Genomic DNA, 24,731 nt, shown 5'->3' on the forward strand with positions numbered 1-24,731 from the left:
GGGCTGCTGCTGTTTCCCCACCAGTCACTCTGGATCGCCGGTGAGTAGGAGACATGCTGAGCCGCCAGCAGCCTGCCTAGGTTTCCCTCCTGAGCTTCTGCAAGAGCACCGAGTTATGACCGGGGGCGTGTGTGAAACCGAACCGCTCTTTGGCAACTGAGTCGCAGGAATCTCAACAGAGGCGGAAAATCAATTGGGAGGGAAAACGGTCCGAGCCAGCGAGCCGGGGTCTGACAGTCAGGCAGCGTGCGGGAATGGCAGCCCCTCGGCCGATAAAAGGCATCCTGAAGAACAAGGACGGCGGGACGAACGTCAAGCCCCTGCCCGACGAGTTGCCCGGGGAGGACACCGAGCCGGCTGCCGGACTCTCGGAGGACGACCAACAGTGAGTGTCCTGCTCCGCTGTCGCGAGCTTGTTAGCCCCGGGAACGGCAGCTAGCTAAAAAACTTGTTAGCTTCTGTAACGTCACGTCCCTGTTGGGCTAACTGTGGCGTGAGAGTCACGCCTCTCTGCGTGTTGTTGATGTCCACCAGCAGTGTGTGTGTGTGTGTGTGTGTGTGTGTGTGTGTGTGTGTCAGATAGTGTGTCCCCCCTGATAACAATCTGAGTGGGTGTGTGTGTGTCAGATAGTGTGTCCCCTGATAACAATCTGAATGAATGTGTGTGTGTGTGTGTGTGTGTCAGATAGTGTCCCCCCCCCATAACAATCTGAATGTGTGTGTGTGTGTGTGCGTGTGTCAGATAGTGTCTCCCCCCCCCATAACAATCTGAATGTGTGTGTGTGTGTGTGTGCGTGTGTGTCAGATAGTGTCGTCCCCCCCATAACAATCTGAATGGCAGCTGTAACCGAGAGCTACCATGTTGCCCCTCGGAGCTGTTTGTCTCGTCAACTTGTCCGTTAGCAAATGTTTCATATCATAACGGTTGTTGTTAACCAACAATCATACTGTTTCGTTAGACACCAAACTGTTAAACGCTTTTTACTAACGGCTCATGTGCTAGATGGTTTAAAAATCACTGTTCAACAGGGACCAGCCTCATGCAGCGATGACCATAATAGGGCAAATTATCACTCATGTGCATGAAGCCTCATGTTGAATTGAATAGAGTTCACCCCGCTTTGTCAAGTCCTCATATAACCTTGGTTTCATGCCACCATCCAGTATATCGGAATATTAAAATTAAAGTATTACTATTAAACTATCATGGAATATGCCTTCTGTATATGTGTACACAGATGCGTGTCAATTGTAAAGCTACAACATCAGCAGATCTTTTTTTTCTGTCCATTAATCGTTTGGTCAATGAAATGTCTGAAAAACATGGCTGAAAGGTTCAATTAAATTATTTAGAGCGGCTGATGAGCATCTGCTACATTAGTGTGAAAAAGATCTAGGTCATTTACAGTATACTACTAAAAAGTCACAAACGGATTTGATGGTATTGCTCCATTGGATTTGTTGCTTAAAGCTTTAAACAAATAATACTGTGTGTGGTTTTTCAAAGCTTTTAATAAGGATTGTGAGTCGTTGAGATTGAGCAGGTAGACAAAGCAGAGCTGGGTGGACCTGTCGCAACGAACACTTGATGTGACACCGACAGCTGTGTCGCACACTTGAACTGGCACCGGAGCACCGGTGTGGGTAAACAAGACTCTTCTCATATCAGGATTTTCTATACACCTCTGCTCTTGTTCCCCTGCAGCCTTCTCAAACGACTGCTGTTTGATGTTCACCGTAACCATCGTAGTTAGTTAGTCCAGTTAGTCTGGACACTTGGTAGATGCCCCTTGTAAAATGACAATCTCAGCATAACTTCCGTCCTGATGCTGGCCAGGGCAACAGGGGAGAGGATGCTCAACTGAAATGTCAAGCGTGTTCAATGACAGTGGAGACATCTCGAATGAGGTCGAGAGCATTGCAGGGCAAATAAATTGGTGTGCCATGATCTGAAAGTTTAGGAGCACAGAGTCAGTAATGATCTGCCAAATTGCAGTTTGTGAAGACTCATCGGAGACTGCTAAATCAGCTGTTCTGTTGTCTAGTTGGTGCTCGACCTTATGGTCGGGTTCACGAGTGTTGGATGTTGTATCATCAGATGAGTTCATTTTTGGGATTTAATTGTTTAAAAATGAACTCTAATACAAATTTGACATGCATATCACAGCTCGTGTTATTTACATCTTGTTATCTTTTATCAATGATTGATATTTTATCATCTTCAATATTCTTTATATGTCCTTCCAGCTACCTTGTAAGGTAACCAGCTACTAAGGATGAAGTTTGAAGTTGAATGTGTGATTTATCATCCACTGTTCCCCAGTTTCTCCCACACTAACCGGTCCAGACATTAGCAACGGCCCCGTCTGAGCTGCAAGCTTGAGAAATTAGGCCAAGGAAGGATGGAAGTTCTTAGTGAATTCCATTTCAGCAGAGAATCAAGCTGTTTGCTGTGTTGATACTAAAATAGTTAATCTTTGAGTGACGTGAAACTAGAGCAAAAAAATTGTCTCTAACGATCCTGTGTGCAGCCAAGCACCAAATCCATCGGCTTCTCTCTCGGGAATCTTGCCTTCTCCTATGCATTGATGTCATTGTCACTGGCACGTTCACTGCGGAAAGGGAAAACACTCCAGTCTCCCTGCTCTCCCACAGCCAACTCCCAGTCTCTTCTCTGCCCCCAGGAAACTCTGGACATGCAGAGTCCCCTGAGTGATGCTGCTGAATGAGGTTGTGCTCTTGCCAGTAAAGTTAGATTTTAGCAACGGTGGTACTGTGATTGAACAGCTGTGGCTGCTTTTTAAGTATGCATTCAGGAAATAAAACATATTTTATCTCTTATAAAACATCCCAGTCATCTCTGCTTATCTGGCATACGGTTTCCAAGTTACTTGAGGATGTGCAAAAGATATTTGCAGGCATGAGGAATGTTTTCATTTGGGAATGATTTAAGAAAAAACAAACACATAATACATTTCGTTGCATCATTTTATAATGTTACTGTCACACTATAAATGATGATATAAAAACAGGTTTTTCTTACATTTTCAGCTATGTACAGTATGTCATCTCAGAACTCATCTGTGAGTGTCTGGGTAAAAAACAACCGTAGGCAAAAAAGGTACAGGTCTGTTAGGAAGGTTTTTTTATGCTTCATGCATTGCTGATTCAAATCCCCTCTGCACTTTTTCAAAGTGCCTTTGAGCATGTGTTTTGCTGCAATGCACATCTCCCAAACATCCTTTAAAAGAGAAGCTTGTTGGAACGATAAAAAAGAAAGAAAGAATGGGCTCAACGTTGCCCAATGTTGACAATCAGGGCTTAAGATATGTGTATATGATTAAGTCTGAACAAATAGATACTAAAACAAACCAGGGCTTTTAAGGCTTTACCAGAATTTAAATCTGTCTGATTCACCGTCAGGGTGATGCATTAACACCAACCACCTACCAAATGCTGCAAAATCATTGGTGCAGTCTGGAGATTCTGCCTGGAAGTCAGTTTTTCAGGAGATTAATATTGGGATTTTAAATCTGTAAAATTTAGTTTGAATATAGATTAAGTGCCATTTGAAAACATTTATGGTTAATCAATACTTCTGGTTGTTTAGAATTGACACGGCTCATGTTATATCATATCAAGATCAATTTGACAATTTAAGCTTCATAATTATATTCTCCATATGTCTGACCAGGTACCTTGGAAGCTAAACAGCTATTTTTTTGTTGGTCAAAGTTGAATGATTTCCCTTGCTTCTCCCATACCAGCAGGTCCAGACATTAGCAACAGTCCTGTCTGAGCTGCAGCATGGGAAATTAGGCCACCGAAGGAGGGATGTTATTAGTGAATACCAGTAACAGTGACGAGGAAGTGGAGGAAAAATAATTTTCCGGATATAAACACGTTTGCATCCAAGGACCAAATCCACAGAGATGAGAAGCACAAGGTCTGACCTTGTTGTACCATCCACTCCGATCTCTGTGCAAAGTGAATATACACACTCTCACACCTGTACGTCACCTACATTGTCAGTTAATCAGTTTGCACAAATATGATGTCATTAAATCTGTCCAACTCCAAATACGATACCCCAGTAAAAGATGGGAAACAACAGAGGCTGCTGCACACACAGTGTGCTAACACGCATGCATTGTGTGCACACAAACCTTGATATAATCAGTGTTCAAGCAGTATTTTAAATAGACAAACAGGTAATAGACCAGTGGTGTCAAAATAGACGAATAGTCAAATTACAACACTCTGGTTGTAATTATGTTAGCTTGAATCTGTTCAGCACCCAGCTCCTGTTATGAGTGGTTACTGCGTTTGCCTAACAAAGATAACAACTGCCATAATTTGCAAAAAAAATTTGATTTGCACTGAGCAAACTAAGAAATTCTCCTGTGGTCTTTCACAGAAAACACGTCACCTTTATCTATACCTTGTTGCGTGACAACAGCCCAGACATGTTTTCCTTCTTATCAGCTTCACGTATGTGCGTGGAACATATCACGTTGCCTTCTAGCTCAATCTACAGTGCCCCGAGGATATCCTGAACTACAACTACCTACCACCCAGCATTCATTGGGTCTACCATCTGTTTCATGTTTAAACAATTCAACTTCCCTCTATAGATTTCTCATCACAGCATGGACCCAGAAGATTAAACACTCCGCGATCACAGTCATTAAAGTGCAGATCTCTTGATGCCTGTGCCTGTGTCTCTTGATACCTTTTTAGTTGGTGAAAATACAAAATACTTGTGTTCATCCTCTAACTAAAGACATGATGATATGAGTAAACTGCCATTATCCCTTGATGCCACATGAAGTTGGGAATATACAGGAACCCACATATTCCATTTGTAATCCCTTTGGCGCTCTAGTTCCTTGTATTTATCCTACTCGACAAAGGCAAACTGTGGTGAAGTCTTTGGTGTTTTCCTAGGTTTTAAATAACATAAACTTTATCTCCTTTGGTAACGTAGAGCATTGTAAGGCCTTGGCTTGAGACTTTTTGTTATCTCTCCAATCTCCCACTATTGTTAAGTTAACAGTGATGTATGAGCCTCACACCCAGTCATATATAATTCATGGATACCTCCATGAAACTCAATCTGTCCTTCACTGTCTTGCACGCCTCATCTGGACTGTGTGATTGACAGTTTGACTGGCAGGCACACGAATCTCTGACTTTCCATAACGTGGACAGAAAAATACGTGTCAGATGATTTATGTCAAGTCAACTGTGGGCACATCAAAATAAATTGGTTTACCGGGACGTATAAAGCCAGAATGAACAAGTGTCAGGTGAACATCTCTGGTCTAGGACAAAGAGCGTCAGGAAGGACAAGGCAGTTAAACAGATTACAAATACTTATCTCCCTCTTTATTATCTGTCATATTCTTAATAAAGAGGCGGATAATAAAACCAGGAGTATGAGTGTATATTTTTATTAAAATGAAAATAAACATTTGACCTTTAATTTTAATAAATGGTTGTAGCTGCTGATTTTTTGGCCTTTTAGCTTAGGTAAGATTTGACTTACCGTAGCCACTGATGTGGTGTGTGTATCCAGTTTGTTGTCCTCTTTACTGAGCTTGGCCTTTGATGCACTCTTTCTCTGAAATCTAGAGAGAGATGACAGGGGGCTCAAGAAACTGTTTTAGTCCCTAAATCAAGATGGCTATCTGTCAGATTTGGTGTAATTTTTTTTACTGTGCTGCTGTGGAAGAAGCTTAAAAGACCTGCGATTCGGACTTGTGTGAAAAATACGAAATACGTTGGTTTTTGATATGATATGATACTTTGTGAATCTGAGTTTCAGCCACTGTCTCCACTGTAAAACAAGGGCCTGGTGCTGTCACTGCTGGTGGCTGCATATCTGTATTGACTGGACCTTTTCCCCTCTCCTCTCTTACGATGCTACCTGACGGCACAGCTCATCTCTCGGTGATGATTCAATCTGTGTAATGAGTTTCCCCAAAGCGTTATGTCGCCAGCTGTTGACCACCCTCAAGTGGTCGTCATCATCACGTAAGAGATTCAGCTCTATATTTAGTCTGTTCTAGTGGTTGGTGCTGTTATCCTTGTAAAGGCAGGTACAGCATCATTGTGATGATTTGCTCTGAACGAGTGAGTGAGTGGGCCTGAGTGGATTTGAGAGCAGCATCAGTTTGGCAGTAGAACTCGTTTGGCGGCTTCTGGATTGTGTAACTAAAAACACATGAGAGTCAAGCACTAACACTCAGCATCGTAACACAGTAACGCTCACTCCTCTTGCATGTTAACACAGAGTTTCTTTGTGCAACCGTTTTGCAGCGAAAATTTCAGGAGTGGTGTTTGAGATGGAGATCTGATCGCATGAAAAAAAGTTTCTTATGAATTAGTCCTCTATTCCCTGATGAACATTATGCACACGGAACACCTCTCTTAAGCCTAGTTCAAGCTACAGGATTTCTTTTTAGCCAGATTTTCTACTCGCGGAGAAATTTTGGAACTTGCCAACAAAAGCCCAGGATTTGTATTCAAATTGGCAGTCGATCTGCAGTTGCCAATCGCCCCATGTGAACTCTTCAGATAATTGCTTCGAGAGGCTCGCTGACATGTCGTCTCCTCCGACTAGATATCTAGCAGTCGGAATATGAACTTACAATGATTGTCCACTTGTGTAGCTCTGTGCTAGCAAGTAAAGCTTAATACCAAAGTAAACTGCCAGAGTCAGCGTAGCATCCACAACCAGAAAGATTCTGTGTGTTTCCTGCTGGTTGTTTAATGGTGATCAACACCCAACTTTAAATCAAATAATTCATATATTTTTTCTTTTTCAGAACCAGGAGGTAGTGTCATACAGTTTCACATGTAGGGCAGTGACAAAAGAGGAATGTTGGTTTCTTCAACTTTTTGTGATCAGGTTCTTCTTGTGATCTTGGGTCCTTAAGACTGTCCCTTCTTTGATGGGCCAAGGTGGAAAGAATAAATTACATCCGTGTTTACAAAATCTTTATGGCTGAGTTGTGTGGTGAGGGAGAGAGGTAGGGGAGTTCTGCAGGCTTACAACAGCAGGCAGAGGATTTAGCCTCCCTGCTCTCCCAATGATAATGATAGGTTTTTGTTAAGCCAACAAAAGGATTCAATTATAATTAAAAATGGGGAAAAAAGAAACAGCTGTGAAAATGTAAAAAAAAGAAAAAAAAGGGGATTATTGTACTAAAACCAACTCACATCATAGCTCAGAAAGATGTGAAATACAAAATGCATGATGAAAATGTAATTTACAGTGGGATAAAGTATTTTATTTCTGTAAATTAAAACAAAGTCCTCTTCTCCCCTGTGCTACAAGGCAGGTGTTCTCTGTATCCTCATGTTCATTTGGTAAATGTCTCATTTGGTGCTGTTTGAGTCTTGGTTTCTGTTCATCTGCCCTGAGGATTTGAATGTGCAGCGAGGATTAGTATAATTGTGAACAAAAAGTCCTGATGGAGCAGGCAGAGGTGAGAATGAGATAAATTAATGCGGATTAGAAACGGGCATGTTTCAAAAATCAACTATTGTAAAAGCATTTGTACCAGATGACTGTTGAATTACATTCAACCCTGACATGCATCCCACTACCTTGACACAAATATGCAAATACAATGTCACTTCCTGGAAATCTTAAGAAGCCAAATTGGTGCCGGTGACATTTTGGGACTTCTTTTTTTCTTTTTCTGCCTGGTTCCCAAAATAATTCAGTCTGAGCTAAAACTGGGTTACGTTCAGTCCTAGATTAAATCTGGTTGCTCTACTCCCTGGAGGATATGGTGGTGAGTGCATCGCTGGTGCTTCAGATCAAATGTCTGTCATTTTCATCTCACAGTCTATTTCTTTGATCCTTTTGCAGGAAGAAATCCCAGAAATGGGATGAGATGAACATCCTGGCCACATACCATCCAGCCGACAAAGACTACGGCATGATGAAGATAGACGAACCCAGCACACCTTACAACAGGTCAGAGTCAGGCTGAACGGATCGTTGTTGGTTTCCATTCATAACAGTTAACATTTGATTCAATTAATCCTGGTTACATTTTAATGACATTCATTTAATAGAGGCTTTTAAAAATGCAAACGACACCGACATTAATTCCATTCAGAACACTATAGATTATTTCTTGAGATGAGGGTGCAGCCTGTTTAAAGGTCCTATCAATGCCAGTTTGGAGAGTTAGGCTGGTGTGTGTGTTGGTGTTACAGGGATGTCTCGGCAGGTCTGTAATCCAATATGTCAGTGTGCTGCAGGGAAGGTCACCCCAGCCACAGACTTTCCCTCTGTCTGTCCTCATGGTCCCCTTTCCTGTCCTCCTATTCTCTCCTTCAACTTGTCTGCACGACTATATTTTGACTCCTAATCCTCCCTCTCCTCGCCTCATTTCCCGCTTATCTTTATTTGGTTAATTCCTCTCTTTCAGGATGGTGGGGGACGAAGATGATGAGGGGGCACTGAGTGACTCGGACAGCCACAGTGGACTTGCAGCTGATGACCTGGCATCAAAGTAAGAATGAAACCTGAGTGCAGAGGAAGAGAGGAGAGGAGGGAGGAATAGGTTGGCCGCAGTAACAGCTCTGCTACTTTTGCAGTTGCTGGGACAGTGTTTAGCCTTTTAGATTTTTACTGAAGCAGAAATGTAAAAGGGAAACTGGAGAAACATATTTTGTGCTCTCAGGTGTTGCCCTGATAAGCCACACCTAAACACACACCTATGTCCTTTTCCTCCCACAAGAATGTTTCATTACATTAAGTGATACGACTTTCACTGACTGTTCAGTCTGTAACGTCCTAAGACACTCACTGGTTTATATTTGTCACTTGGTATACCACAATCTTTTATACTGCATACCCCAGAGGCACAAGTGGGATATGAAGGCAGACAACCTCACTTATCCAGGCAGAGATGTGACATGTAGTTTACACGCACGCACGCACACGCGCACACACGCACACACACACACACACACACACACACACACACACACACACACACACACACACACACACACAGAGCACTCAGAGGTCAGTTGAGTCAGTGACTTGTGCTGTAAGTGGATATATTTGAGAGTCAGACAGGGAGCAGACACAAATTGAAAAGTTGTCAAAAAAGGGTCAACATAGTTGATGTAATTTGTTTGTCGATTGACAGGTTGTGGCAACTCTATTAAATATTTACGGGAAAATGCATAAAACACGGCTATAAAATTGTTTATTTCTTGTATGCTGTGCATAACACACACACACACACACACACACAAACGTAATCACAGTTGATCAGATATGACCAATGCTGCACGTTGCTTAAACATCATCTGACAGCATTTATTTGTTTTCATGGAATAGCGTCCTGCGTTTTCACTCTCAGCCAGCCACACTAGCTGCTGATCCACAAACAATGGCTTTGAATTCCAGTGGAGAAAAAAACAAAGAGTTATGCGATGTGAGGAACGGCTCTAAATCACACTGACTGCAGCAGACGTACTGCTCAACAACCCTTGAAAAGTATCTGGCACTTTTGTGTTCTGAAGCAAACGCCATTCATGCTTCCAGATTTGTTCTTTGTTTCGTGTGTGACTGTGTTGTAGCTTACTTTACCTTTGTACATTAACCATATCTGTAACCATCAGGTTTTGATGTGAGCCCATGACCACAGGGAGACGTGTAGGCCAGAAAATGACAAGAGGCCTCAAATGGAAAAACAATGTAGCTGAGAAGCATGTTTTGATTTGATGTCACATTATGTCACCATGTGTATCCCCAATCCACAAAGTGAATTGTGAAGGCATACTTAAGATTCATCAAAAAAGTAAATAACATTGTGTTTTGATTAAAAAACAACAACAACAAAACTCCTTGTAAGACGTTGTAAGTGAGCAGGACAGTGAATATCATCCTTTACAGTAACAATTACAGTAACATCCATTTTACAAAACAATACACTTAAACATGTTCATGAATGAAAAAGGAGCAGGAAGAAGAAAAATCTTATATTTACCCTTTCAGATAAATAGCATAAATACACATGGCCATCCCTTTTCTTATTTCCTTTTTCTTTTCACAAATCAAATAAAAAAATCAATTATACACTAATCAATAGCATTCGTTCCTTAAATTGAAAGATATTTGAACAACAATTAAAATCATTGTCCAGAGAATTCAACAATCACTCCATGTACAGAAATACACATCTGCTTTGATGTGGACTTTTATACTTGTACTTCTATGATCCTCGTCATTTAATATTGATGTAAACAACTTAAGTTTTCAGGTAAAAGTCCATGTCTGGCTTTACACATAACCAATAATATGTTAAAGTCAACTTTCAACACATGACCTGATGAACAGTCTGTTGGTATGTTCTCTCACATTGACCTTGTTTATAAGGTCTAAGACTGAAGAACTACTGTACATCTGTCTCTCAGACGTCTGCTGGATGGTGATGGGAGCTTGAGAAGTGTATTCGCTGTGGGCCATCCTGCTTACATAAGCGCATTGATGCAGGGACGAGCTAGTTTGAGCCTGTGTGTGCGCATCAGTGAGGATACTGATTTGCTGCGGGCTTGCAAGTCAATTAGCTGCCTTTTGTTTACTTCCACACAGAGTGCCTTCCATTGTTTTACACTAAACCGTCCAGATAGTACAAAAGCTTCTCGTTTTGTTCCTCAGCCATCTTTTATCTTTGCCACATCCACAAGCTTGTACGTCATTCACTGCATCTCTTGCACCTCGTCTCTTCCTTCCTGTCTATGTCTCTTTCCCCATCCACCTGTATCTGACACTGTAACTGTAGTGACACACAGACCATCGTCTCCTTTCTGGCCGAATCAGGCCACTTTGAGCACAAGTGGGGCAAATGTGAAACTTCCCCGGGGCAGTTCCACATATTCACAACCCTCCGTCGAGCCATTAACCATTATTTATATGGTCCTCTGCCGTTAAAGCTTTTTGTCAGCATGAGAGATGGCAATCGTAACTCTTGTTATTTTTGTCTCATGCTTGAGTACTCTCACTGTGCCTACTCTTCTCCTCCCCCTCACATAATATTGCTCCATCTGTGTTCATCCAATGTCCGTCTCTCTTCAGTAAGAATTTCTCCACCACAACTGAAGGGGGAGCTATCGCTGATCTCCTCTTTGATATGATCAACACATAGCAGAGGAAATGCAAATATAGCAATGGAAATAGTCTAGGGCAATTCATTTACATTTCTTGTACTTTCCTGTGTTTGTCTCTTTGTTCCTGTCTTTTAAAGGCTGGTTGCAGCAGAGGGTTCAGAACCTCGCTTCATGAAGGAAGAGGAGGAGAGCAGCGAGGAGGAGGAAGAGGAGCTGACTCCTGAAGAACAAGGTCAACACTCTTTGTTAATTGATCACATCCACCGACTGGTGTCATGATTATATGATGATGTGTTTTTTCAACAGCGGAACAAGAGAGGTATACCCTATATCCACATTTATAATAATGGTTGTCTTTTTTTTTGTAGTGAATGTGTTTCATAGTTCATCTGTTTATTTTTACTGTCCACATACAGCCACTCTCCAAAGCCTGTGTTGGCATTAAAAGCTGTTACTTGCTGGTAAAAAAAGAAATGTTGTTGGTTCAACATTAAACTTCAGTCCTTTAGTTGCCAAGAGCAACAACAATGTTCACTCTTGTTTTGCTTCTGTTTCCATCACATTCTTTGCTTCGACAGTAGGCAGCTCCTCGCCCTGGCCAGGCCAAGCCGCTTTGTCACTTTCCGATAACGAGTCACCGTAGTAAGCTCCCGGCAAGAAACTGTTTTCAGACATGACCTCCGGACAATGTCAGAAGGCTTGTGTCTGGACATTCTCCGGAGTTTGCCCTTATAGTCAGCCGCGTTCACAACAGCAGGATAATCTCAGGATCATTCTTTAGCCGTCTGGGTAGAGCAACAGGAGGCTCCTATAACTCTGTGATTTTGTTTACAGTCATCAACACACGCACTCGCTCACTGTTAATTTTCCGGAGAATGTCCGGAGCAACACCTGCGGACATTTGCGTTCTCACACAGAGCCCCTCTGAAGAAATTCAGGACAACGTCTTGACTTCAGTGCATGTCTGAAAGCAGCTCATGTTTGGCGGCAGAGAGAGATGATTTACATATAGCACCTTCTGCAGTTGCAAGAGTGCCTAATGCAAAATGACACTGTAGGGAAGTGCTTGTGGAGAGGGATTGGGTTGGGAAAAGGCTGGAGTGAACACGCATCCCTTTTGGAACTGCTCTGCAGTGCCAAAATGCTCACACTCACTCTCACCTTATTTCAATGCAAATGCCATTCATCTCAAGGGTGCAGCAAGACTTTAAAGTTATAGTTAAAGCCTCATCAGCTCCTTCACTGTGTCCCGTTTTGCTTTTGAACTTTTCAAGAAAGTTTGTCCTAGAAACAACAGAGATGCAAGGAGAAGTTTTTATTTGGCATCTACCATGTCTGAATGGGAAAAAAGTAAATGCATGCAGCAACCTTTTTATGGATGATAATGAACAAGTTGAACCCTTGTTTTTAGCACTAAGGATGTAACATGCCTGCAGTATATTTCATCACCATAAATTCTCTGTGCACACAATTTGTATGCATCTGCAGCGCAACAGCCATGACCAGAAGCACCGGTCATGGCTTTTTGTGTTGTCAGTTTGTACGTCCATCCATCCATCCATCCATCAATCCATCCATCCCATTCTTGTGAATGGGATATCTCAGTAACGCCCTGAAAGAATTTTTCCAAATTTGGTTGAAACTTTCACTTTGACTCAAGATGAAGTGCTTAGATTTATCTGGTCAAAGGTCACTCTTGAACGCCCGTAACTCAAAAATTGTCAAAAAGTGATTTTATTTTATATCCAAAAGGTCAAAGATCGAATTCACTGTGACATCTTATTGTTTTGTGAAACATTTTTCTAGCCTTTATTTAACACCATAACTCAGGAAGAGAATGAGAGGTGTGACCATATTTCCTGCAACTTGACTGTGGTGCAAATCAGTAATTCTAGTTTCAAATGAATTTCAAATGTCTCTTCCCCTGCAGCCAAAAAGAAGCATTTTCAGATGATGAGGAAGGTGCACTACAATGAAGGCCTCAACATCAAGCTGGCCCGCCAGCTCATCGCCAGTGAACTAGAAGATGACGAGGATGCAGACGAAGAGATGAGGGACGACATGGAAGAGCCGAGGGAGGACACGGAGGAGACGGAGGAGATCAACGTTGACCCGCCACAGGAAGGTAAAGAGAGGGAGACTGTTTATACTAAAACTAAGCCTGTAACCTTTAGGCTGGAAGCTAAAATGAGATTAGATACAGTCAATGCAAAGACACAGGGTTCTGTTAACCTGGGTTACTCGCACACAAGTAAACACAAATGATCCTGCTGCAAAACTCTTTTCAAGTAATGCAAATTCGCTTGGTGTTTGGTATGAAAAAAAAAGGATTTAAATGGTTCATACAATAGTTTATGAACTCAAGAGAAAACATCAGAGGTAGACTAGAATTGAGTCATTAACAATCTCCACCAGCTCCTCTATCAAATAACAAAGGCCTGTAATAAATTAGATATTTCCACTTTCTATCTTATGAATCTCATGTTTTTTTCTTTTTGTTGTTGTCCTGCAGCTGATTCTCTGGACTCGTAGACGAGGCCTCTCTCTCCCACCTTCAGCACCGTGTCGGCTCAACATCCAGACAGACAATGCCACTGCGCTTTGTGTTTCAATGCTGGGCAGCAGAGCAGACACCGCTTCACCACCGATGTAACACCCCTCAACAGCCAATAACCTCACATGACCCTCAAGCACACACTGGTTTTTTTTTAACCACCAAGAATCAGTACAAAACAAAAGTGAAGACTGTTGGTCCCTCCTCCTTTATCTCATGTTGCCAAGAATTCCCGCCTCCCAACTCCTCTGGACTGAAGAATATGTGATTCTGACCTTGAAAGGAGGATGAAAACAAAACGAACTGTCTGATAAGCAGAACTCCCACCTGGCCTCTCCTCAGTCCCTCTGCAGTCCACAGAGCCAGTATGTCAGCCCTGCATTATGCCAGGGGAAACTCGACAGCCTCACGAAAGAGACATATCTGAGACACAACGATGGCGCCTGTACTGGGTGCACTTCAGATAGCTTTTCATTTTAGTTTTTGCTCAGAGACCCACCACTCTGTTGCATTTTCCATCTTCAGGTACTTCTCGTGATAAAAGTTGGGCAAAATTAAGATCAGTTTGATTTTTTTGTCTTTATTCTTTTCCCCCATTCGTACCTGTTACTGTACCATCAGAATAAGATTATTTTATAAGGCATAATGGTGTTATGGTGAAATAATGATAAGTTAGCACCTGTATATTACTGGGCAGTGCACAATCTGAATTTTATTTAGAAAAAAATAAATCTAAATTTTACATCATCTATTCAACATCACATGTAATTGTCTGTGATGCAATAAAAAGTAAAGCAGCGCAGATTTAAGTATTTCCTACTTACTCACCTTCTGTCTTTACAAGCAAGAACACCAAACCTCATTTCAAATTCTGGCAATGAAACCAACATGTTTAGCACCAGACATAAGGCCTTTTCTAAATTGAATCTGCTGATAAATTTGGCACATAAGTTGTCTATGAAGAGGCTTTTTTTATTTTTTGAGCAGAAACTAAATATTTAAAATTTCTCTTCATTTGTTTCTTCCTCTACATGAGATTATTTTGTGAGAGAAGATCGCAGGAAATGTTGATAATCTGTTAAAAAAAAAAAATGTTTTTGGTACTTAGGACATTTTAGTTCTTATAAGTTCATAGGAGGGGGACAGTAGTGAAGTCCCACACCTGAGGTATAACATTTGCTACTGATAAACAGGATAAATGTCCTGCCCGAAACTGCTCCCGTCTTTTAACAAGTCGCAGCTTTAAGAACCAGGCTCTTATTGTAGATCTGACAAAGACGAAAAACAGCGCTCGCTCGCCGTGCCGCTCTCGCTTGGACAATTTGTGTCTTTGACTTTTTCATCCCGTGAGATTCATTATACAGGAATTGCGATTAAATTATTGTGAGACAGGTTCAATAATCTAGTTTGTGTTTTAATTTCTCTCCGGTCTTTATGTGACATTATGCTTAATTCAATGTCTGATCTACTTAGAAGGGTCTCGCACGCTGCAGGTTGGGGAACGTCAAAAGAGAGAGTTGCTATGTTGATGCTACTGATTTTAATCAAACAGGATTTTGGTGGTGGATTTAAACCACTAAGGCTTATTGGAGGCGTTTCAAGGATGTTTATAATGTTTGGTATCAAGAAAGTTATTACAGTCTTAAAAAAGTGTTGACGGGGGGAAAAAAGACAGTTAATCTTGGTGCAAACCGAAACTTTGTACATTAAATAGTTTTATTTTTAAGTTTGTGGAGAAATGTCCACGGCTACATGCTGTACGACTTCACACCCTGAGAGAATCGTGTGACATGAAAAGTATCAACGAGTCTTGTGTTGTGACTTCGGACGCTTTTTAATTCTCCACTGTGATTGGAAGTGTTGAGTTTTGTATTATGGAAATACAAACAATCATAGACCAACAGTAAAGACTCCTGCACATGTCCCCTTTGCATTTTTTGGTTTTGTTTTGTTGTTGCTGTAGTTTAGTATTTGGTGGACATTTTTCCCTCCCATGATAGAGGTGAAAGAAAATCCTTTTAAATTTCCATTTCCACCGACCAACAAGAAGTCGTCTAGTGAGCGGACGAAAACATCCACCATCGCTCGATTGTTATGGAGAAAAGGGTGATGTGTGTGGGAATGTGGATTTTGAACAGAATTATCGTCTTCTATTTAGTTATCGAAGAGAAAACTGTAGAGAAGCTGAGATGAATCCTGTCATCCTCTATCTGACGACGAAGAGGGACGAGATTGTCCGAAAAATGTGACTGACGTGATCGCCGCACTGTAGGTGGTTATTGCCTGTCAAATGTGCCTCTTATGTATTTATGTACAAGTGTGTAAAATGATCAGGTGATGCTCCGCGTCACTCTTCTCTGTCCACTTTTATTGCCTCATGTTTGTTTGTTTTTGCACCATTTCTTCCCTGTTGGGTTTGTTTTCTAAGAATCATAGACTGTTAGCAGTCCCTTGATCGCACAGTGTCTGTCTCAAATCCATGTTTGGTTGTTTTTTATGTATTTCCCATTCGCATGTTCTTAATCATAAGATTGTGTGTATTGTGTTTCAGTTTTGTCTCTTATTAAACAGATGTTGTTAGGAACTGGTGTCTGCGGTGGTTTGTGTTCTGAAGTGTCAGAGACTGAATGATGCAGACTATCGGACTAAATGTGCAGGTATCACAGACACTGTCTCACTGATTGAAGACTCTGTTGGAAATTGCTTCTTTTTTTTCAGCCTTTTATTTTTTCCCGTCTTGTCATAGATTCATTGATGTAAATCACCAGCTATGATCTGTGGTCATCCTATGCCGACCAGCAAACAAAATTCATATTTTGTAGTTTTATAAATGACTTTTATCCCACTAATTCTGATATAACCTAGCTATAATGGGAAAAGTACCTTTCCTTGTACAACATTTTAAATGGCAGTGGGCACAGCTCTGAATCTTAGAGATAGCCACGCCCCCGTTTTGCATATAGAAATGGAAATAAAAAAGTGTGGACTTATGAAATAAAATAAAATAAATGTGGACTAATGAAATAAAGTACCCTGAAATGAATAAACGCAAAACCTAGTTATTTATTTAACTAATCGACTCATTTAAATATGTGTATGTATATTTACATTTCATTTATTTACTGCCTCATTTATTTATTTCAGGATGTATTTCATAGACATATTTATTTATTTATGTTTGTATTCATTTATTTAATATCGGCTAAAACGGCCTCTTATGTCAAACGTCACGTGCACACCTGTCTATATACAGTCTACGTCACACGCGTGCGAGGGCCCCACATTACATACGTGAGTAAACGTTCATCATATCTTGTAGGTTCTTTCATCATATCTGTTGATCCTCTCGGATGCACTTGACGTCCCTCGGTCTTCAGTGTGTATAGAAGAGAGACGGAGCTCCTCTCCCTCTCCGGCCTGTCCGCGGGCTGTGAGTCGTCCTCGGCGGCAGACGTCGGGTCCCTGCTCCGCCCTGCTGGGAGCGGCCGGTGGCCCCGCCCCCTCCTCCTCCTGCCCCGCCCCCCCTCGGAGGACGCGGCGGCATGACTTCCTGGATCTCGCGCGCTGCTCCCGGTGTGTCGGACCTTTGAATCGCGAGCCGAAGGGGCCGAGACGCGCTGGTGGAACGAAACGAAAGAAGACGTTTCCTCACTCGGGAGGCGATGAGGACCCCTCACTCCTGGAGGTTGGTCAAGTTGCTCGCCGTCTCCTCTGTGCTCGTCCTGACCGCCCAGTTCCTGGTGAGCACCCGGACTCAACACCCAGCGAAGCCGGACGGCCTCACGGTGCAGCGGGGCGGAGCGCTGTCCCCTCACACGTACCACTACACCCTCGACCAGCCCGCGGTGTGCAGGCACAGAAGACCCTTCCTGGTGTTCATGGTCCCAGTTGCCCCTCAGGAGGCTGCAGCCAGGGAGGCCGTCCGGACCACATGGGGCGCCCCGGGTCAGGACACCCTCACCCTCTTCTTCACAGGGCTTCCGGAGGGGCCCCGGGTGTCCAGCATCCAGGACAAGCTGGAGGACGAGAGTGGGACGCACGCGGACATCGTCCAGATGAACTTCCGGGACAGCTACCAGAATCTGACCATCAAGACCGTTCTGATGATGAACTGGGTGGCGACCCACTGCCCCAACGCCACCTACGTCATGAAGGTGGACGCTGACATCTTTGTGAACGTGTTCCACCTGCTCGGGTGGCTGAGGAGCGCCCCGCGCCGGGGCTTAATCACGGGCTCGGTGATAAGCGACGGCAGGCCGCGGAGAGACAACAGCAGTAAGTGGTACGTGTCCGTGGAGCAGTTCCCCGAGGACCGCTTCCCCCGGTACGTGTCCGGGGCTGGGTACGTCCTGTCCGCGGACCTGGCCGGTCGGATCTCCTGGGCGTCCCGGTTCGTCCGCATGATCTCCATGGAGGACGTCTACGTGGGGTTATGCCTGCGGGTGCTGGGGGTCCGGCCCGTGTATTCCTTCAGCCTGCTCCCCCCCAGGAATCTGTTTGAAATCAGAGACCTGGCGTACGACAGGTGTGCCTTCGCCAAACTCATCATTGTCAACGGGTTCAAGCCGTCCAAGCTGCTGCATGCGTGGCGGGACTTCTCCAAAGACCACGGCAGCTGCTGACGGTGCCTCAGACCGACGTAAGAACTTCACGCAAATGTTGGAAGTGGACGAAACCAGTGACCTGCTGAAAAGGAGAGGAAGTCATTAGACACACAGCAGACAGTGTGGATGTTCAGGTCGAAGGGTGACGGGGTCATAGGTCACCTCTAAACTTCAGCTCTAAGCGACCTCAGGATGAGAGCGGCCTCTCTGATTCGATGACGGTCTTTGTTTTTTTTAATATTGTAAATTCTATACCTTTGTGTTTGGACTGTTGGTTGGACAACTTGAAGATGTTGCCTTGGAAATGGTGGGGGGCATAAACAAAACACTTCATTTGGAAGAGCTACTATTGACCTTATTAATTGATTATGCAAACAAGAGCCGCTGGCAATAAGAATGTGCCTTAACTGATTTTTTAGGAAAATGCCAACTCCAAAAAGCTTAAGGTGATTCCAATATATTGACCAACAGTCCAACACTCAGAATATTGGTTTACTGTCCCTCAAGTTAAGCAGCAGATCCTCTAACTGAAAAGTGGGAACTGAAGATTTTCTGGCATCAATGGCTTAAAAAAAACCCAACTTAAATGACTTGAATGTTTTGATAGATTATCAAAATAGTTGCACGTAAGTTATCTGCTGATCATCTAATCAACTAATTGTTTCAGCTCTAACAAAATGGGGCACTGCTCAGTTTAAAGGAAAATAGTTCTGGAATCATTTGTCTCACTCTGATTAGTTGATTGACAAAAAAACTCAAACTTCACACTAACAACAAACTCGTATAATTGATTGGTTAAGTCGATAACCAGGGAAATGTGCTGTAGAATTATAGCTGCCTTTTGTGTCTTATCTCAGCTTAAACTGAGATTCTTATGTTTTATAGATTAAATATTGATTTAAAAAAAGTAATTTTAAAAGTAAGCATGAAAACCATCCAGTTGTTTTCTGAAAAGTGGATTAATCATTTCTTCTTTGGAAAATCAAAAGGCAGGGAATAGTGAAACGTCACTATCTAAGTTTATTTTCCTGCAGTTCGCAATGTTCAGGTTCCAGTCACATCAGTAACTTCACAACACTTTACTGACTCAAGCCAATTCAAATATCTTTTTTTTTCATCAGATGCTTCTGCCTTAATTGATATTGAAAATAAGTGTCAGCTGCCAAGAGAAACTCTTTTAGCCCTTTTATCTGCCTGCAGGGTGTTTCAACTTCATCCAAAACGCTGGAAAAGTTAGAAAGACATATTCAATAAGTATTGTACAGTGGGTCTCTTGTGAGTAGGACATAATATATATCCTCAGAATGTATCATTTACACCAAAGACTGTTCTAAACTGATCCCTTCTGCAGGCCTTGTACTTAATCTTCAGTTGGTGCCTGATGGGTAGGGGGCCTACGTGTAGAGCAAAAATTACACAGGGCCACATTACCCAGCAAAATATTCTCTCTATCTATTTATATGTCTGTCTGTCTGATGTTTTGCTGTGCCTATACATGTAGTGTGTGTCTTACTACAGTGCCTATTTATATATCAGATGTAGTTATACACGAGAGCCAGCTGGTGGCAGTATGTGCCAGCTGCTGGCGTGTAGTCCGTGGTAGTACAAAAATGTGAAATGCAGATAGACTATGACCTTTTCACAGTGAATATTATAATTGCAAGTAAGAAAAAAAAATTGCTCTCAGAAGAGCATTTAACAAAAGTGTATTTTCCCTTTTTGCTCAGCTTTAACGTTGAAAATGTTGACTTGTGATATTCTATGCACCAAAATGCCTCATATTTATACCTCAAAGATTTTCTGCTGCATATTAATGAGGAAGTTTAAGACATCTGACTACAGATGGACATTTGTCAGTGAGTCTATGATCTTATCGGCTTGATTCAGTGGATTTTTTTTTATGAAATAGGACACCGTTTTATTATTGCTGTTTTTTCTATTTATTAGTGCTACTTTGCAAATACACATGCTGGAATTGATGCTGTTTCCATCCAGGAGAAATAAAAATGCTGGGCAAATACAAACAATTTTGCTGTTGTTGTTCTTGTTTTTTATAGTAATTCTAATAGGATAAAGCAGAGGACCGTGTTCGTGTGAGGATTATCCCACAGGTTTGGTGTAGTGTGGATTTACAACTGAGCCTGAACGGTGCGGTCAAACCGGACGTCAATCGTTTCTCCGCACCGGCCGTCGCTAAATGTAGAGTGCCCCCGTATTCTAGCCTTTATGGTAGATGCGCTGAAATGATGCGTTAGCGATATCCGGTTTTCGGTCTACTATCAATCTGAAGGGAAACTTGTCTGCAGAAACAGGAGGTTTCCTAATAGTATCAATACGAAAAAAATAGCTCATTCTTGACATTTGGCTATCATTTATTATCTAATACCCCCATCCCCTCCCCATTTCTGTATATAACGATGCTTTTATTGTGAAATAAGTTCTTCCTCGTTGTTACCGTAATACACGCAACTTGACTAGTTTGACCGTGTTTTTCCAAGTGGACGCTTGACTGCATTGCCTGAACGCATCATCTGGCGTTTCATTCAACCACAACGTTCAGCGTTCAGCGCAAGTCACCGGTCGATTTGTCTTCACTACACGGATACAATAACACGTGTTTTAACGTATCCATCGTGTGAACACTGTGGTACTTGTAGAATCTGCTCTAGGGGAGCGGTTGTTCACTGAGAGCGACAGATGATAACACGGTGGAGTAAGAAACAGGGGGCGTTTGTCGGATGTCAGGGGGCGTTTGTCGGATGTCGACGATAATTCCTTTGGATCAGGAAGCTGCTGTCAACTAATTCAAAGATTGTGTAGACAAACACGAGGGGTCACTCTTGCCTAGTTTTCATGGCCTGTTTATCAGATACTTTAATACCAAGGACAAAATCTTTTGATTCATTCGTCCTCAGTCAATCAAATGTGCAAACTCACATAATTACTTCTGTTTGTCTCTGCCACTTGTCACCAATTATTATTAACAAAGCACAAAATTACAAACCACAAATTTGACAAATATATTCATGTTTGGATTATTCTCAAAAGAAAAGAGTGAAACATTGATGGTGATGTGATTTGACTGAACGACAAACAAAGGATGATGTGTTTATGGATGAAATCATAACAGCCAGTGAGCTTGCTTGTCATCTCCATGACAACCGCACAAATACCATCTACTGATGAAACACTTCTAAAAGTTAGTTCTTAAATTGGATCTGTTTGGTCAAACCATTATTTCAGAGGTCAAGTATGAAGTTTGATTCTTTCTCAGTCGTGATAACAAATTTTGTCATATGTGTTCACAGACTTTTTAAAAATTTCAGGCCACCTAACATCTTTTCTTCTTTCAACAGAGCAGAGTTGATCGATTGGAGTGGCGTGGAACCCATTCATGTAATAATTTCCAAGTAATGTAATAACTACCAATAATGTAATAAAAATCCCTCCATAACTCCACCAAAAATGTAATAAAACCTGATAATGTAATAAAACATTACTGTACACTAACACATTATTGGTGGCGTGCTACTGCCCCAATATCAGGAAATTACATTACAATTACATTTTTCAGGTTCTGCAAAATTAAGGTTAACTCAATAATGTAATAAAAAATCCCCACATAAATCCAGCAAAAATCTCAATACAACCTGATGAGCTCCCCTTAATGTAATCATTTATTTGACTTTTTGCAAGTTCCTTTTGATTTAGGGATGTACATCTTAATAACAAATAGATAAAAAAGGAAATTAAATAAATAATCCCTATCAAAAATTCAAAACGTCAAAACGATGATATCCTCAATCGTACCAGAGGGTTTTAAAAAAACCGTTTTGTATCATTTCCATAAAGTCAGTAGCGGGGGCGGGTTTCCTGCTGTCTGTGTAGTGACGCATCCGTCCGACATAGACGATCTCTGTGTCTGCAGTGAGTACGTTGAAGAAAGCGCTCCGCTCCCACTGGCCGCTCTGACCGAGGCAGCTACCGGGCGACTCTGTCCTGTCTTCCCCGCGGACCGCCGCGTCTCGAACACTCTGCTCGGCGCGCCACTCACGCTCTTCGCGTGCAGTCGTTTTATGGTCGCACCGCCGCGACTTTTCTTCTCTTTGTGTTGAACTCGTAGCCGCCAGCCTCCGAGGCTAGCCGCTACAGAGCGCAGCCAGCTGGTCGGACCGCGGCGCAGGACGGACGTTAGCAAACCAGCTAAGTAGCCAGAAAGACTGAGCCTGGATTATCGTCTCGAACCGACGAGACAGAGACCGAGAGTCCGCGGAGTCCCCCCCTGCGGCAGACATGAAGATCACAGTGGACTTCGAGGAGTGCTTGAAGGACTCCCCCCGCTTCAGGTGAGCGATGACAGTCTGTCCCTCCTGAGCACTTGTTCACCTGTGACAGAGGGAAGTCTCCTGCTAGCCGCTCCGGCTAATGAGCAGGAGGCGTCGCGGTCTGCTGCGTGTCTATTTCTGTCGGCGAGCACGCCGGACGGGGCTGGGAGAGCGAACACTCCCGCTGGCCGGCGAGGGCCGATCACACGAGCGGTGTCGAGGACATGGACGTCTATTCAACATGAAGGCGATCGGTTAATGTGCCACGGAGCCTTTCGTCGTTACTGTGTTGTCACAGAGAAGCACTCGTCTGTTTTAACGCCCCGATCCAGTGACTTCAACTAACTGCCTGTGAAAACAGGACTGAACCGATCAGAACCACACTTGTTGGAGAGTTGGGCCGTGAGCCAGGGAAGGAGATGAGTCAAGTTCCGTGTGTGTGTGTGTGTGTGTGTGAGAGAGAGTGTGTGAGAGTGTGATAGAGTATGTGCGTGTGCGTGTGTGTGTGTGAGAGATAGTGTGTGTGTGTGTGTCTGTGTGTGTGTGTGTGTGTCTCTGTGTGTGTGTGTGTGTGTCTCTGTGTGTGTGTGTGTGTGTGTGTGTGTGAGTGTGTGCGTGCGTGCGTGCGTGTGTGTGTGTGTGAGAGAGAGAGAGAGAGAGAGAGAGAGAGAGAGAGAGGGGTCACACAATTTGCAGCAGAGCATTTCATTTCCCCAAATAACTGGAACTATATACCCATTTGTATATTGGCAGGACTTGTCCTCGAACCAGTCACAGTATCCGGTCCCGCCCCCCATAAAAATGTTTGCAAACTTCTCAGAATTTGACATCTTCAAAATGTCATGTACAACATCCAAACACTGCAAAAGACGTGTGGTGACGACAAGCAGCCAATCTTCTCATCTGAGGGGCTGGATTCAGAGAATATTCGTTGTTTCCCTACGAGTCAACCAGTTAATAATTGTTCTAATTAATTCATTAATTTAACTTTTCTGTCGATTGCCTTTGAATAGCCGACAAATCATTTCAGCTCTTTTGTACGACCAACAGTCCAGAACTCAAAGACAGTTTGTTCAATATCACTGAAGACAATTATGATAATTGCTTTGATGATCGCTTTAATAGCTGATTATCAAAACAGTTGCTGAGTCATTTCAGCTGTCCAGAGACCAACCACAGTAGGTACTGTAGTTACACCCTAAACATTTTCATCCTAAAAATAACTTCATGTTAGTCTATTTCTTCTTCTTTATCCTCTTCTTCTTCTTGACTACTTGATGGCTTCACATCAAAGTGTAGATGAGTTCCTCAGTGGTTTGTCCAGGTGGTGATTGATCATGTGATCTATTCCTAGCAGCAGCAGCAGCAGCAGCATCCTTTCTGACATCATCACTCACAGCCCCCCCAACACACACTTCGTCAAGCCCTAGAAGTTGTGTCAAATGGGATGTTTGCTCTCAACTTCCTCCTCGCTCGCTCAAATCCGTGTTGTCCAGAGATTTGAGACATCGCCTCCCTCCTCCCTCCTTCCTCCCTCAGCCCCCGCTCCCTCCGCCGCTGCTGCAACATCCTCTCTCACAAAAACGAGGAACAGATGTTAGAAAGTTGTTTGCAGAGGAATGGAGATTTTTTTCTCTTTTTCTTTTTTCTTTTTAATGGGAGCATTTCCTTTGAGATCATATTCAGTGGTTTGAATAAAGGAGAACTTCCCAGTCAGCTGTGTGACTTGAAGTTGTGTGTTAGCAGCAGTTATATTACTGTCACGAATGGGTAAATGAAGCCAAACAATTTAATTGGTCTATTATTTATAAGCAGTTCTTTAAAGTGTGCTTGTTGTTGTTGCAACCAGGGCGGCAGCTTACAGTTATTTTCATTACTGTATTAATCATTGGATGTAAATGTCGAAAATGGTATAAGAACACCCAAATTCCACAAGTTTTTTTTTTGTGGTTGTTATACTAACAGTTCAAAACCCAAAGAGTCAGTTTAAAAAGAGTCAGCAAAGCAGCAAATGTGGCATTTGGTGCCAGGAACCAGAGAATATTTGGCATTTTGCTCACTTGCCCATTGCTCGAAATATGACAAAAAAAATATAGATTTTTC

At 42.6% G+C, this 24,731-nt stretch overlaps 3 protein-coding genes across 4 annotated transcripts in view; all 3 read left to right on the forward strand.

The window, feature by feature from the left end:
* Positions 1-22: 22 nt before the first annotated feature.
* ppp1r2 (protein phosphatase 1, regulatory (inhibitor) subunit 2) lies at positions 23-16,283 on the forward strand. Its single transcript, XM_035646713.2, has 6 exons — positions 23-385; positions 7,883-7,990; positions 8,451-8,534; positions 11,283-11,377; positions 13,076-13,270; positions 13,658-16,283. Exons 1-6 carry the CDS (start codon positions 255-257, stop codon positions 13,675-13,677), a joined length of 633 nt encoding a protein of 210 aa, XP_035502606.2. The 5' UTR covers positions 23-254; the 3' UTR covers positions 13,678-16,283.
* An 857-nt stretch (positions 16,284-17,140) lies between these two features.
* On the forward strand, positions 17,141-20,330 carry b3galt8 (beta-1,3-galactosyltransferase 8). The gene has a single exon (XM_035648504.2). The coding sequence runs from the start codon at positions 17,362-17,364 to the stop codon at positions 18,319-18,321; it is 960 nt and encodes a 319-aa protein (XP_035504397.2). The 5' UTR covers positions 17,141-17,361; the 3' UTR covers positions 18,322-20,330.
* A 1,857-nt stretch (positions 20,331-22,187) lies between these two features.
* Positions 22,188-24,731, forward strand: part of LOC118318029 (arf-GAP with coiled-coil, ANK repeat and PH domain-containing protein 2) — a 46,281-nt gene continuing 43,737 nt past the window's right edge. The window contains exon 1 of one of the 2 annotated variants that reach the window (XM_035647282.2): positions 22,188-22,649. In XM_035647282.2, coding sequence (XP_035503175.1) covers positions 22,597-22,649 — 53 coding nt within the window. In that variant the 5' untranslated portion in view covers positions 22,188-22,596. The remainder of the gene's footprint in view (positions 22,650-24,731) is intronic. The other variant, XM_035647283.2, reaches the window with a different exon arrangement.

This window comes from Scophthalmus maximus, chromosome 13 (genome assembly GCF_022379125.1).
Source record: "Scophthalmus maximus strain ysfricsl-2021 chromosome 13, ASM2237912v1, whole genome shotgun sequence".
NCBI lineage: Eukaryota > Metazoa > Chordata > Actinopteri > Pleuronectiformes > Scophthalmidae > Scophthalmus > Scophthalmus maximus.